This window comes from Galendromus occidentalis, unplaced genomic scaffold, assembly GCF_000255335.2.
Source record: "Galendromus occidentalis unplaced genomic scaffold, Mocc_1.1 scf7180000077488, whole genome shotgun sequence".
NCBI classification, from domain to species: Eukaryota; Metazoa; Arthropoda; class Arachnida; order Mesostigmata; family Phytoseiidae; genus Galendromus; species Galendromus occidentalis.
This window is the reverse complement of record NW_003805476.1, coordinates 1,402,476-1,415,379: the sequence shown is the minus strand read 5'-3', so window position 1 is coordinate 1,415,379 and position 12,904 is coordinate 1,402,476. Positions and strand designations below refer to the sequence as shown.

Genomic DNA, 12,904 nt, shown 5'->3' with positions numbered 1-12,904 from the left:
TTGAGAATATCCGCAGCGGGAAGCAGGCAAGAGGGCTACCGAAGTAGTTAGCGCGTACTCTCCTGAAACTTCGAGCTGTAAGAGGTAAATCATCAAAGGAAGGGAAATCGGAACTCGACCGCGAGACTGAGCCCTTCCTGAATATGACAGATGACTCATCATCCCAAGTTCATGGAGCGTTCTGGAGCACTCCGCTGCGTGCCCCCCGCTAGCGACGAGGAGCTCTGACAATCTAAATTATGTCATTATATGCCTCGCAAATCGAATGACCGCTGATTCGATCCCCAATCGGAGATGATTTCACGGATCCTCCTTCCTTGGAGATGTTTGCGGTAATATGGCTGAGAAAACTGCGCCACGATTGATTTCCGGAAGAACGACGGTTTCGGAATGAGGTTTGTGTCCTACGCTCCGGCATCAAGGATTGGCGAACTGAACTTCGAATCCTGCCCGGTCCTCACTTCAACTACCTAGGATGTCTGACTCTATCCGGGGCCCCCTGCCATTTGAGGACCCGCTTTTCCGCGTTGTCGCTGCTCTTCCGTCTGCAAACGTCAAAGATCTTTTTCCTTTTTTTCTTACCGAGAGTACCAGCCCGCGCGAGTTGCATTCAGCTCACAACCATGCTTACACTCTCCCAGATTATTTTAGTTTGGTAACTCGACACATCGCCAGATAACTCTCGAGGGAAGGACCGTGCCCTAAAGTTTCCCCAGAATGAAGCTCCTGGTGATTTTGGTGGTGCTTTTGAACTGGGCAGATTCGCAATCGTCTACGGAGGAGCCGATCCGAACGGATTTGATCACGAAAACCGTTTCGGCGATCAACGCGTCGCTGCAGCAGACGATCGAGAATTGCGAGGATGCCTGTCGAGAAGCCATATCCGAAATCGTGAAAAAAACGTCTTTCGACGAGAAAATAATGAGCATCGAGGCCAGGAACCTCATCCACGAACTCGAGCATTCGTTTGACGTCGATTGGAATCCAGTTCAAATATGGCTGAAGCGCCTGGAGAAAATACAGAAGACCTACTTTGACAGTGTTCTAAATTACGCAGCCCGAGATACTGAACCGGTCAAGGAGGCGCTATTCTACCTCGAAATCGGTAATGACGACGACCGATAGCGATTATTTATCTCATTTACTAATCTGTCGAAGAACGAGTCGGGCAACGTCAGGAGGATCGAGGTTGTGTGTATCATGTCTGTGATCCGTATTTATTGAGGGGCTAATTCTTCACCCTATTTCGAGCAAAGGTGCGCTTCACGAAGCGACGTCGGAGCTATTGGTGAATCAGAAAAACTTGATGAGGATCGTGGCAGATCTCACGACGATACTGGAAATCGTTCAAAGAGGGAGGTCGGGCCTTGCCTTGAAGCTCGCGGTTCAACTCGGAGACTTGACGCCATACCATGAAACTTTCGGTTGTGCACACAGGTAGGTCCCTCTGGAAACTTGAAAAGAAAAAACTCGGCAACCAGCTGAACTTCCAAAAGGTTATGTCTCCGTCTTGGGATTTCAGCGTCAGCGGAAGGATGGGAGATGGCGATTGTGCGGCGTTGATGCGGGAGAGCTTCAGGAGAAGCTTCCTGAATCTCCAGGAAACTCTCAAGCGATTCTTCGTGGAGGAAATGGTAGAAAGCCGTTTGGCCAATGACGACGACGAGTCTTCGAATGAAGACTTCTGATGGTTACTTCTGAGGAATGCCGAAATCAGTCGCATCCACTCAAAGTGGAACCTTATGTTGTAGGCAGCGAGTATTGAAAAAAAAACGGGACACACGCTGCCGTACAGAAAAACAGTCCGTCTCCTGATTGCGTATAAATATGTGCATGGTATGACAATCGAAGATGGCAGTGAGTCGTTAGGCTTTTCCGCCGGCGGAAAACAGGTTCGTATCAGCAAATGCAACGGAGAAGTTCGAAGAGCCGGGAGCAAACTCCACAATCAGATTTTGATCAAGGGATAATTCAGAACGATCGGACTCATGATCATAGTTCCTGAAGAGAGTGGAAAGGCCTCCGAAAGTCGATAGAGTCTTGGCATGGATACGCGTCAATGCGAATGTGTCCCAAGATCGGATGTTCGGCAAATGAGTCAATGCCTCAAACCCCAGCACACAATGTGGACCTTCTTCTCAAAACGGACCAGCGCCAGCATCATTCCCCGCAATTGGCCGGCCGGAGATATACTTTTTGGAATGATAACATTCCATGCACTTTTCGAAGGGGATTTGTGAGATGTGAAAGCGTGATCTCTTCGAGCTTAAATAATTTCTAGCCGTAGTTCTCATTTAGCTGATCGTGGTTTCTCCCCCATCACTCGGGACTCGCTCTTTAGGAGCCGTCGCGGTCGACCGGCTACTCCGATACGAAGAGTCTGAATCCGATACGAATCTGTCGCTGCCCATAGACCGCGGATAAGTCACGGCCTGACATTGATAGGGAACTCGATTCCGTATCCTGCAATATCCCTAGTATGAAACTTGCTCCTTTGTCGTTTGAATTCTGGCGCGAACACACCCCATGCGCCGATCCAGATGGTCAAAGGAAGCCGTCTGTCTCTGAATCATCTGATTCCTCTCAGTCGTGGTGCTGTTACTGCTGCTCAGCCGTCGCGGTTGTCGTCGTCGGCCGCAGGGGGCCATCCACTTTCGCTGGCGACGAGGTGCCGAGCGTAGGCTCTGTAGAAGTTGATGTTTCGCGCAAAAGTAGCTTTTGGAAGCGACCGCCAAAGTTCCTTCGTGCGTGTGTCTCCGCCTTCACAGCGCATGCTTCCACCACCACCATCACTACGAATCCCTCTCCAGAAAATCGTTGCTCACTGTTTGTGTCGTGCCTCGAAGCGGATACCGTTGTTTGCGCTCCCAAAACAATTGGTGAGTAATCCTACATGATTTAGCTATGCCCCGCGGTACTCCTGCCATGGAAGCAAGTCATACCTCGTCTCTGCGGATGTCCCGATACTCGACGTCTCAGCCCCCGGTGCGAGTCCCGAGTCTTCACAGTCCCTCGGTCCCGTGAGCTTGCGTATGAGTTGAAGACAGTGATTCCCCCGGGCTTCTGGGAACTCTGAAGTGAGTTCGCATCTGTGAAGTTCCATCCAGACTCATACAAGACGTCCGTGCTTCCGAAAAGTCAGAGAGAACCTTGTGAGCAGTTAGAAAGGCTCGGTCCCCCTTGAGCGGAGCTCGATGCTTGTTTCGTTCGAGGACCTTTAGGAATGGATTCTAATCGATCTCACTAGTTCCCATCGCGGAGTGGTTGAGGGCATTTTCAGAGCCCATCCGTACCTGAAATAATACTTTGTGGCAGAGCTGACAACGAGCCTGGACCAAAGAGAGTTGATGGACGTCGCGGAAAGGAAAAAATTGTCCAATAGAGCCGTAGCTGATGTCCACGATATCTAGTCCGACTGACGAAAATAGATCCAGAAGCTGACGCTCTGCCTATACGGCAGGAGTAGAGAGCAATTCGACGCTGGATTAGGTTACCAGTCCGCTGGTATATTAGACTTGTAGTTGCAGCGCCAGCAAAATTTGGATGCTGACGAGTCACGAACGAAGAGTTGTCTCCGCTTGTGAAGTGCCCTGAATTCGGATATTCCCCCTATGGAGAGCTCCGATGCTGAGTAATTTCCTCAACTAGAAGCGGCACCGGCGATTCGACATGGAAAGGAATTTCCCTTGGAAAGTAGTGGACATGGAAGGCCACCTCGGTGCTCACATTGTGCAAAAGCTCAAACATTGACTAAGGTTTCCGTGGCTTAGAAGAATATTCGGACTTCACATTCAATCAAGCCTTCTCCAGCTGGAACTTTCCAAAGGCTGAAGGTTTTATGAAGTGAATAGATAGACGGGCTAGCGAGCCATTCGCGAGTCGGTGCGCTGGTCGGCTAAATGAACATCCGGTCAGTTTTCTGACGGCGGCGGCAGCGGCAGCGAGGTTCCAGTTCTGAATCACAAGCCTCACGATCCAACGGGCCGAACATGGGATTTCCGGGCGAGTCCTTCCATTCTGAAGATCACTCACATCGGAACGAGCGGTGAACTCAGCACTCGCTCGGGAGAGCCCTTTCGCAGAGCCCTTTCGGAAGAGCGCTTCCGATCCGTCATTGACTATATACTGCCCCTGGGAAATTAGCATTGCCGGTGTATGACACTGAATCCCCGTGGTCGCGTGGGTGATAGCTCCGCCAAGACTACCTTGTAGTCTGAGCAATGATAATTCAAGCGTCGGATCATTCCCACGAAGACAGCTTTGGAGCTAGTCCTCAACTGACGTCATTCATTTCGATGCCCGGATATTCGTTATCGGACGGAGCCGACACGGAATTCTCGAATCGAACATGATATCCTACCGAGAGAGGACCGCGTTTTTGATACTGTACAATGGAGAATTCATCGTTCCAGCCCTCGATGCCGTGGGGCTCGGAGCGGGACTCATCGAGTTGCCAGAGGGCTCTCTGGGAACTGACTTTCTTGGTGGTTAGGTTTCCAAAGGCCTGGGGAACGAAGTCCACTGCTTGTCGTGAGCAAAGATCCCGTCCCGCAAAAGACACGAGGCTGTGGAATGGGCAGGAGCGCAGTTCTGAGCTGTTTGTTGAGAAACTCATTCCTGCTTAACGGATGACCCAGCTGGCTCGTGAGCTGTGGCCTCACATTAAGATCGCGGGTTTAGCCACACTTGACGCAGGATCGTGGTTAGGGTCCTACAAGAGGGCTCGCCGTCGCCAAACCGACATCGCTTGGATCTCCTCGACCAATTTGTTCAGGCGACCAGCGCCCTTACGCGGAATGCAGGGAAGATCATTCTGGAAGTGATGCCGATGTACTCGGTACGGTCTCTCTCTTTCGTTTGAATACAACTAGCACCGAACGACGTCGGAACGCTGTCGCTCTCCATCGCCTACGAACATTGGGACGTTCAAAGCTCGAATTTCATTGTTCTGTATGATTCGTAACACCACGCTCTCACTTCGCCTTATCGAAATGCTTACGTCTCGAATGTAAACATTTTTGGATAGCCTAAAAAGCAGAGTCCGCCGAACTCGTTGTTAGGTCGCACGATTCGTACTTGGTTATTGAAGATTGGCTGAATTGGTCCGCTCCCCGGAACTTGTTTGACGATATGTGCTCTACTTTGTTTGTGACTGGAGACGAGCGATAAAATGTTGAAGAGAGTTTCCGTCTTCTTTCGAGCAGTGTGTGATGTCGTGAATATGGCATCGACGCGGAAGACAATACGCTCAATAGAGGATCACCTCCGACTTGGACTGCCTGTTCTATTTAGTGAGCTCGTCGTTTTCAAATGGACACCGGACGAGGGATTTCCGGTAAGTTCAAGGAATCCTTTTCTCAGCCCAGATAGTGATCTACAAACTGATCTACATATTATGCTAGAGGCACAGTGGGCACAGATTCGTTTTCCTCTCCGGTCGCTACCTCTATGCCCCGAATACGAGTTGACCTCCCTGTTCCCTCAACAGCCCGTCAGCGAGGGCTTCCGAGCGAGCTTCGAACAGATGCAAGAGGTATACAATTGATTTCCATTTGTCTCTTTTCTGAATAAGTATCTAGTGTCAGACTGATTGGAACTCCAGCGAGTCGCCCGAGGAATTTACTCGATTCTGGGCCTGAAATAGGATCCCTGCCAATGAAGACTGCAACAGGTGTCGAGTTGACCGAACGATGCTAAAAAATCGATGCTCCGGAATTGCAGGTTGAAAACCTAGAAAACGAATTGCGGGTATTCTTCGGCTCATTCGAGAGAGGACTTGAAGCTTTAAAAGATTTCGAAGTTCAACGGAACACTTTCAAATTCCTCGATCAATATGGAACCCTCGCAGACATTCTTAAAGTTGGTAAGTGGCTTCCTCTGTCTGGGTTTGCTGAAAGTCGAGTCTGTCGTACGGTCGGTCGGTTCCCGGGATTCGACAGAAAAAGCACTCACCGATTTGATCGGTCAGTCGGTTCGTGCTCGTCATCCAGTCTGAGTGGAGAAACTCTTCGATTCTCTCTCGGAGACTTCTGGTCTCATGCTATAAGTCTGGCAGTAGTCGAACTCGAATGCTCGCTACTCGAGGCGTCTCATGGGGGGAGGGATGAGATTTCGGCTTTCCCGAACGTCCCAATCGCCGTCACCCAAATGGCCTATGAATTCTTCACCATATGCGATTCTCTCTCATTATCATCAAGAACCACGGACAGGGCCTCGCCCTCGCGGGATACTGCAATTTTTTCCGTGTTCTCGGCATAAGTCAAGCATAAATGAACTCGGTTGTGTTTAGAAAAAAAAGATCCTCCTATAGTCGTTGTGTATCTTTCCAATCACCCGCCCGTCACCATCCGTTTCTAGCCTCAATTGTGCGAGCCGCATCTCGATGTACGCTCCAGGTGCGGCTCCAGAGGGCGAAGGAAGAGTGGTAGCTGACTCCTTCCGAAGCCTATTCCGCCCTCGTGACTCGTTCACGCTTCGTTGAATGCCAAAGTCATTCCCGTTTTTAGTCTTCGGACCATGGGTGATCGCTGAACATCTGGTCTTGGACAGGACCAGAAACACGTTCTGAAGACACCGAGACGAGTGAAGAAGACCAGAAAAACGCTGATGAAATTCTCTTGGATTCCGCAACTTTCATTCACCTAATTTCCATTCGATCCCCATATCTCCCCTCGAACGGCCTTTGAAACTGAAAAACTGAGAACAGAGGCCCCTCCCGTTTCTCTGTTGGGCAAACTCGAGGAAAGAAAAATAGATTACTCCCAGAATACCGGCCCAAGCCGGCTCGGGTTCGCTCCGCGGCTCCGATAAATGTCTTTCTTTCCTTCCCAGATCTTCTCCGTCTGCCCTCGCCCGCTCGGAGTTTAGTACCAGAGTATCTCGAGGAGAGGATCCGGGGCCAAGCCAAGTGGTTCAGGGGGGAGGACGATTTCTCGCTCGATTTTGCCAAAGAATTTTTGCGACGGAAGTTTTGTACTATGAGGAGCTCCTTCAAGGCGCCGCAGCCCACCAGTTTGAATCCACCAGTTCCACCTCCCAGGAGGAACCGATCGGGCCCAGCTCGAGACTCGCAGCCTTGTGAGTAACTTCGACTATCTCTCTTTGTGTGTTTCTTTGTAAAGCTTCAGTCCGAGCTCAGTCGAGGGGTCTTACCGACGGGGAAGCAGTCGACTGCTGTGAGTCGTTCCGCAGTTTTTCCTGGGTATGTCATTTCTATCAAACGACCGAAATCGATTTATCGTGATCGCATTTTGTTGGGGACGGTCACGTGTAATGCTGCAGCTTTCTTCAGTATGGAGCCGTTACCACGTGATCACGGCTTTATGTTCCAATCGTGATTTCCCCGTTCGGACCCGGCAGGGATCCGTCGGCTCAACTTATGTCAGTTTGACGCTCGGAAAGCTGACTCGATCATCGTCTCGGCGACGAGCACGGGTTTTCGATGAGCAGAATGCTTCTGTGCCCAGAAACTTCCCCATGAATCGGAGAAGCCGCCCTCCTGATGTCGCCGAGCCCCTTCTTAATCCCCCTCCTGATAGCGCCCATAAATTCCGAGTTCCTCGAGAGTGTTTTCTCAGAAGCGTCTCTCGATTTTACAGCAACTTCTCAAGCCATGTCAGCGTACACGGCTTCAGGAAGACTCCGAAGGAACTCGGCACCAACCACAATGACTAGTCCACCAAAGCCTCGGAGGATGACCGCGGAAGAGCTCCCGTCGCCCCCGCCAACTCCACCTCCGCTCCGAGAAGGAAATGACGACAATATCGGAATTGCTCAAGAGAACGAAGCGAACAACGAATCTGACGAAGCAGAGCAGGAACTCAGTGGACTCGAAGAGGCTCAACTGGTACCCTCGACCTCCCCCGCCCGACCCGCTCCCCAGCGATCACAGGCGGCGGATCAGGAGATACCCAGCGAAGTGATTGAAGACGAATTCGAGCGTAACAATAATCTCAGTGAGCGCAACGACGCACAGAAGAGTACCGAAGACCAACCCGCTGTGAAGTCGAAGATAAAGAACCCCGTCATAAGTGATGTGGATCGACCTCTCCACGAAACCGCAATGTGAAACGGTCGTTCGGAATAATTGTATAGGTATATTCCTTTGACGAGATATAGGAAAGGAATCACTGCGATTTGTTCGCGGTCCGGAATCAAAGTGTATTTTCAGAGCCGTCGGTTTCTTCTTCATGGCTCCCCCCCTTCTCCTCCCGAGGTTTGAATCGTTTATACGTGTTTCATGATTAGTGTACTAGGCCAACGTTCTCCCTTCCTACCAAGTTCTCCTCTTTGCGATTTTTTTGTGACGCAGAGGGCAACCACGGTGACACGCGCCCTAAGGCGTATCCTATCTGTGTTTGTTATTTGATATGCCGAGCTGCTCGCCTGGACAACGTTGTAGATCCTCACGGGTACAAATCGCATATACAGAATATTTTCAACGGTATCTACAAGAAATTCTACCGTATCATACTATACTTGTGGAATCGACTTTTCGAGCCATTTTCTGAGAATTCAAGGAAGCCGGCACCTGTTGGAGTCACAAATGCGGTACGACTCGATACAGATATTCTTGTACAACGAAATCCTATCTTCTCCAGTGCTGTTACGCGATGATTGGATGTCGGGAATATCCGTGACCGAGAAGCGACATGTGCATAGAGAGAGAAAACAGGAACTCGGTTTAATTGTACAAAATGCCTTTCCCAGATTTATTTTTTACAGGGGCAGCTGCTAATAAACAGCATCACGAATTTACAAAACATACAATTATTCTTGATTCCATGATTTTTACTCGATTCTATGACAAATGCTCGAAATATAAATACGACTTTAGATAGGCTTCGTTGCTTGCTTGCTTGCTCGCTTGCTTTATCGACCGCTCGCTGTCTGCAATCCTATTCAATGGATATATCGCTTGCAATTCCCCAGCTTAGCCTCATGAACGGTTTGACCATTCAATTCAATATTGACAGAGTTCAATAAGAAACTTCCTTCTATCGAAAGTTGATTGGGACTGTTAACCGTGATCAAGGAATTCCGGAGGCGGTGGCTGCCACTGCCACCTGAATAACGGGGGGTTCACCGTGAATCCATTGTATCAAGGTGTGCTCGGATAATTGAGAAGCTCGGAAGTGGTCTTGCAGAAGTTGATTCGAGAAGCTTGCGTGAGTCGTCACGTGTTCCTGCTCCTGACTGGGCTGGTTGACGAGGCGATACAGATCCTTGAGCAGAGCAGACGCCCACAACTGCACGTGAACATCGGGTATTTTGCCGGCGAGTTGCATAGCTGGAGTGACCATGTTAAGAGATTCTTTTGAATTACCCATCGAGTAGAATATGTGGCCCAGAAGCACCAGAGAACATGACGTCAATCGATTGAGATCTTCGGCATTCGCCATCTTCAACGTCTCTCGTAGATGCCGTTTGGCGTCATTGTACCGGGCTTGGAAGAATGCGTTGAGACCGTGAACGTAATAGGCGGCCGCCCGAAGGCTGTGTGAGTTGGTTTGTATGCTTTCAGGATTCAACTGAATGAGGAGATCGTTGAGCTCCTGCTCTTTACGCGACCGCAGATACACTATTGCCAGATTCAAAGATGCCATGATCCGGAGATCCGACGACGTTCCGTTCTCTCGCAGCACGGCGTTGAATTGAGCTTCGGCGGCCTCCATGCAGTTCATCGACATGGCGTACAGCCCCAGTAAACAGTGCATTTGGGGCGCATGGGAAATGGCGAGAGAGCGCTCCTGCCGACATATTTGGACAGCTTGGTTGATCTCCTGCACCGCATGGCATTTCTTGCCCATTACCAAGCGACACATTGCGAGGTGCTCCAGAAGTAGAATTTGAAATGAGTGCAGGATCGGGTTGGCTTCGACGAGTTTGAGTTTCTCGATTTGCAGGAGGGCTTTGTCCGTGTACTTGAGAGCCTTGTCCATGTAGCCAGCTTGCATCGAATGCAACACCGTAACGAGATACACGAGAACGCACATGTGTTCTTTTGGAAGCCACTGGAAGCTCTGATCAGCTGTTGCGGCCTCTCCGTCGCCGGGCATTTGTGTGATAGTCTGGATGCCTTGCTGAAGTTGTTTCAGTAATGGCTTCACAGACTTGACTTGACCTGCCGACAAATAGTAGCAAACTTGCAAAACGAGGAAGAAAATTTTCAACGCCTCCTTCTGCTGGAGCGTGCCCTGCCACGCTTCGATCAGGGGCCCGGCGTTGTTGAGAACTTGGTGAACTTCCTGTAGCTTCTTATCGAGCATCAGCAGCATCGCCTGCGACAAGAGGAATAGGATCCTCGTGTGCAGCACGCCCACCTTCTGAGCGTAGTCGGCACCGACGGTCAGCAAATTGACCGCCGTCATGTACTGCTTATCTATGGTGTATAATTGTACAAGTTTGAACAAGAACCGACAATGCCAGAACGTGTTGTTCCGACTGAGGTCAACCGCCTGCTGGAGCACGCTCGTCGCTCTCGTCCGCTGATCTTTCTTCGCGTAGATGTCCGCCAAATTGTTCGCTATGTGAAATTTCATGTCGCTCGTGTCTTCCACTTGACGCTGCACAATTATGTAGAACGCCTTCTCCAGATGATCCTGGGCTTGGTCGAGGCTGCCAGCGAATGTCGTCAGGATCGTACCAAGATGGAATCGAACCTGTAGCTCGACGACGGGCATGGGGTTCAACTGGAATATGGCCGTCAAGCACTTGACACAGTTTCGCATATTCGGAGGATTCATCGTCCGAAATTCTTCTGCTAAGCCCATCAGGGCGAGGTAGGTGCCGTCTTGAAGGGAAGTCATCCTGGAAGAATTAGAATTGCTTTATCCGATGCGAGAATCGATTCCACGGGGGATCGGAAGCGACTTATCGTACGCGAGAACTTTTTGGCGAGACTGCTCCGGTCGGAGCCGCTCCTCACCACAAAATATCGAAACAGGTTACAATTCTACGGAAATCTTAGTTCCCGCATATTTCCTCTCGGGAGTGCCCTCCGCGGGCGGTTTTCCCCCCTGTTCCCAGCGCGAGCTCCGGCTCGAACTCCGGCACGGGAGCGACGGCTCGAGCAGGAGGCGCCCGCCTGAACGACTTTCCGGAAACTGAAGCCGATCAGCTCCGGCTCGTATGACATTAGGTTGAAGGTCACTTCCGCCCGAGTTTCGAACTTCACGGGGAGCTCGACAGCGCTCTTGGCAGAAGCACCTCATCATATGATTCATCCCAATGTTCGAAGTGAAGACTCGGGATTCTCGGTTGGGTTCAGAGTCTTCGAGTCGGAAATCCGAATGATGCGCACTCCTCGGAGAGTTGAGCGCAATCTCGGATCAGATTCAGACGGTTTCCAGTGCGTGCGAGCCGGACAAGGCGCAAACTTTGATGGCGCAAAGTTCCGGTCACATTCGTTTCGGGACTCATCGGTCCATACAAAAGAGGACTCAGGCAACCACTGATGAGTTCGAACGATCCATCAGAAGAAATGAAGTCAATTGATGGGGTGGAAGTATGAAGTGCCTCGAACCAGTTTCTGCTTTGTCAAAATTTTGAACCACTGGTCGGCATTTGGGTCAACGCACGATAGTGTTTGAGGGACATTCTTTCCCAAATTCTGAAATACTCACTTCATAGGCTAGCTCGTTCGGGGAATCAACCCCGACGCTGAAAAAAAACCAACTCGAACGGCAAAATGTTTTTCAACACCGGTTTCACTAAACTGGTTGATGTCGACGGCGACCAAACACACAACAAAGCTTTGCCAGGTTCATCCCGCGGCTGCATCGAGTGCCTTCCTATCCGACGGAAGATTTCCCTTAAAGCGCGGAACGGTTCTCCGAAGCGTAGCCGCCGTCGCTCCCGCTGTCACCAAGGAGAAAAGGGGCCGCTCGCGGCTCCGTCTCGAGCGCAGGCGGTTCCGCCGAAGGGTTGGTTGACGGTGGGCAGCCTCATCTTGAGCTTGACGGGCATTTTGACCGACGCGTAAGAACGTTCCCTCGAACACCCGAATAATTATTATTGAGGTCCGTTGTACGAGGGATATCTAAGCACATCATTCCGAGTCTTCGATTTTTCTCCTCGCTCGTCAGAGTTTCTTCGCGTCGATCGATCATTTTGGCGAGGAGCTAGCCATTGATTGGAAATGACGGTCCGATTCGATCCAGGAATGACACTGAGCAGGAGAATCGTCTCGTCCTGCTTGATCTCGGCGCGAATCGCTGAGAATAGGTCTCTCGGGGGTCCAACGAAGCGTCTTCTTGATTGCTCCGGAAAAAATCATCCGAGCGAATAGAACGTTCCGTCCTGGGCATTCGGAAGTAAGATAGTCGAACATATCGAGGCGCCCGACTGGAGACTCAAATTACCGAGAAAAGATTTGACAGCATGTTCAGGGGGAAGCACCCGAGCGCAACTCGCGCAGGCGTGAGCTCAACTCAAGCTCACTCGACACGTCGGAATCGGGTACGAATGTGGAAGGTCCCGTCGATGAAGAAGAATCGAGGGACCGCGTAATGAATCGCCATACCGATCGGTCCCGGTGTCAGAGGGAAGACTAATTCCATGCGAGAAAAACTAGGTACGATCCGGGGGATTCTCATGATGATAATCCGAGAGCGGTCTTGATCTTCCTGGCATTCGTCTCTTGGATCCGTCCCTGGGGGCCATGCCACGAGCGATGTCCGAAGCCTTAGACCTTACTCAGTCGTACGACCAGACACGGTGACGCATTTCATTCGCTCTTTTTAGAGTTCCAAAGCACAACCATAATGAATTTCCTCTCTTGGGGGCCTTAAAATGCCTCGAGTTCGAGCCCCCATGAATCCGCCGATGCTACCCGATTCCCAGCCCTTGAGTCCCGATTCCGATCCCAGCCCTGATTTGCTCTGCGCCGACTCCATGCTCGGGA

The 12,904-nt window shown here is 50.8% G+C and overlaps 3 protein-coding genes across 3 annotated transcripts; 2 read left to right on the top strand and 1 right to left on the bottom strand.

The window, feature by feature from the left end:
* The first annotated feature begins 677 nt into the window (after positions 1-677).
* LOC100907003 (uncharacterized) lies at positions 678-1,719 on the top strand. The gene is made up of 3 exons (XM_003746189.2): positions 678-1,105; positions 1,257-1,437; positions 1,523-1,719. Exons 1-3 carry the CDS (start codon positions 718-720, stop codon positions 1,686-1,688), a joined length of 735 nt encoding a protein of 244 aa, XP_003746237.1. The 5' UTR covers positions 678-717; the 3' UTR covers positions 1,689-1,719.
* A 1,114-nt stretch (positions 1,720-2,833) lies between these two features.
* On the top strand, positions 2,834-8,769 carry LOC100906857 (splicing factor, arginine/serine-rich 19). Its single transcript, XM_003746188.2, has 6 exons — positions 2,834-2,879; positions 5,205-5,335; positions 5,489-5,533; positions 5,722-5,863; positions 6,832-7,077; positions 7,599-8,769. The coding sequence occupies exons 2-6, from the start codon at positions 5,222-5,224 to the stop codon at positions 8,066-8,068; spliced, it is 1,017 nt and encodes a 338-aa protein (XP_003746236.1). The 5' UTR covers positions 2,834-2,879; positions 5,205-5,221; the 3' UTR covers positions 8,069-8,769.
* Mau2 (Mau2 sister chromatid cohesion factor) lies at positions 8,716-11,749 on the bottom strand. The gene is made up of 2 exons (XM_003746187.2): positions 11,625-11,749; positions 8,716-10,809 (listed from the first exon to the last, which is right to left on the bottom strand). Exons 1-2 carry the CDS (start codon positions 11,627-11,629, stop codon positions 9,030-9,032), a joined length of 1,785 nt encoding a protein of 594 aa, XP_003746235.1. The 5' UTR covers positions 11,630-11,749; the 3' UTR covers positions 8,716-9,029.
* Between the last annotated feature and the right edge of the window lie 1,155 nt (positions 11,750-12,904).

Bases quoted from the DNA above. Each gene is read 5' to 3' on its own strand.
- LOC100906857 (XM_003746188.2), top strand. From the start codon at position 5,222: ATGGCATCGACGCGGAAGACAATACGCTCAATAGAGGATCACCTCCGA. The intron at 5,336-5,488 runs GTAAGTTCAAGG...TTCCCTCAACAG, and splicing joins CACCGGACGAGGGATTTCCG to CCCGTCAGCGAGGGCTTCCG. The intron at 7,078-7,598 runs GTGAGTAACTTC...TCGATTTTACAG, and splicing joins AGCTCGAGACTCGCAGCCTT to CAACTTCTCAAGCCATGTCA.
- LOC100907003 (XM_003746189.2), top strand. From the start codon at position 718: ATGAAGCTCCTGGTGATTTTGGTGGTGCTTTTGAACTGGGCAGATTCG. The intron at 1,106-1,256 runs GTAATGACGACG...TTTCGAGCAAAG, and splicing joins GCTATTCTACCTCGAAATCG to GTGCGCTTCACGAAGCGACG. The intron at 1,438-1,522 runs GTAGGTCCCTCT...TTGGGATTTCAG, and splicing joins ACTTTCGGTTGTGCACACAG to CGTCAGCGGAAGGATGGGAG.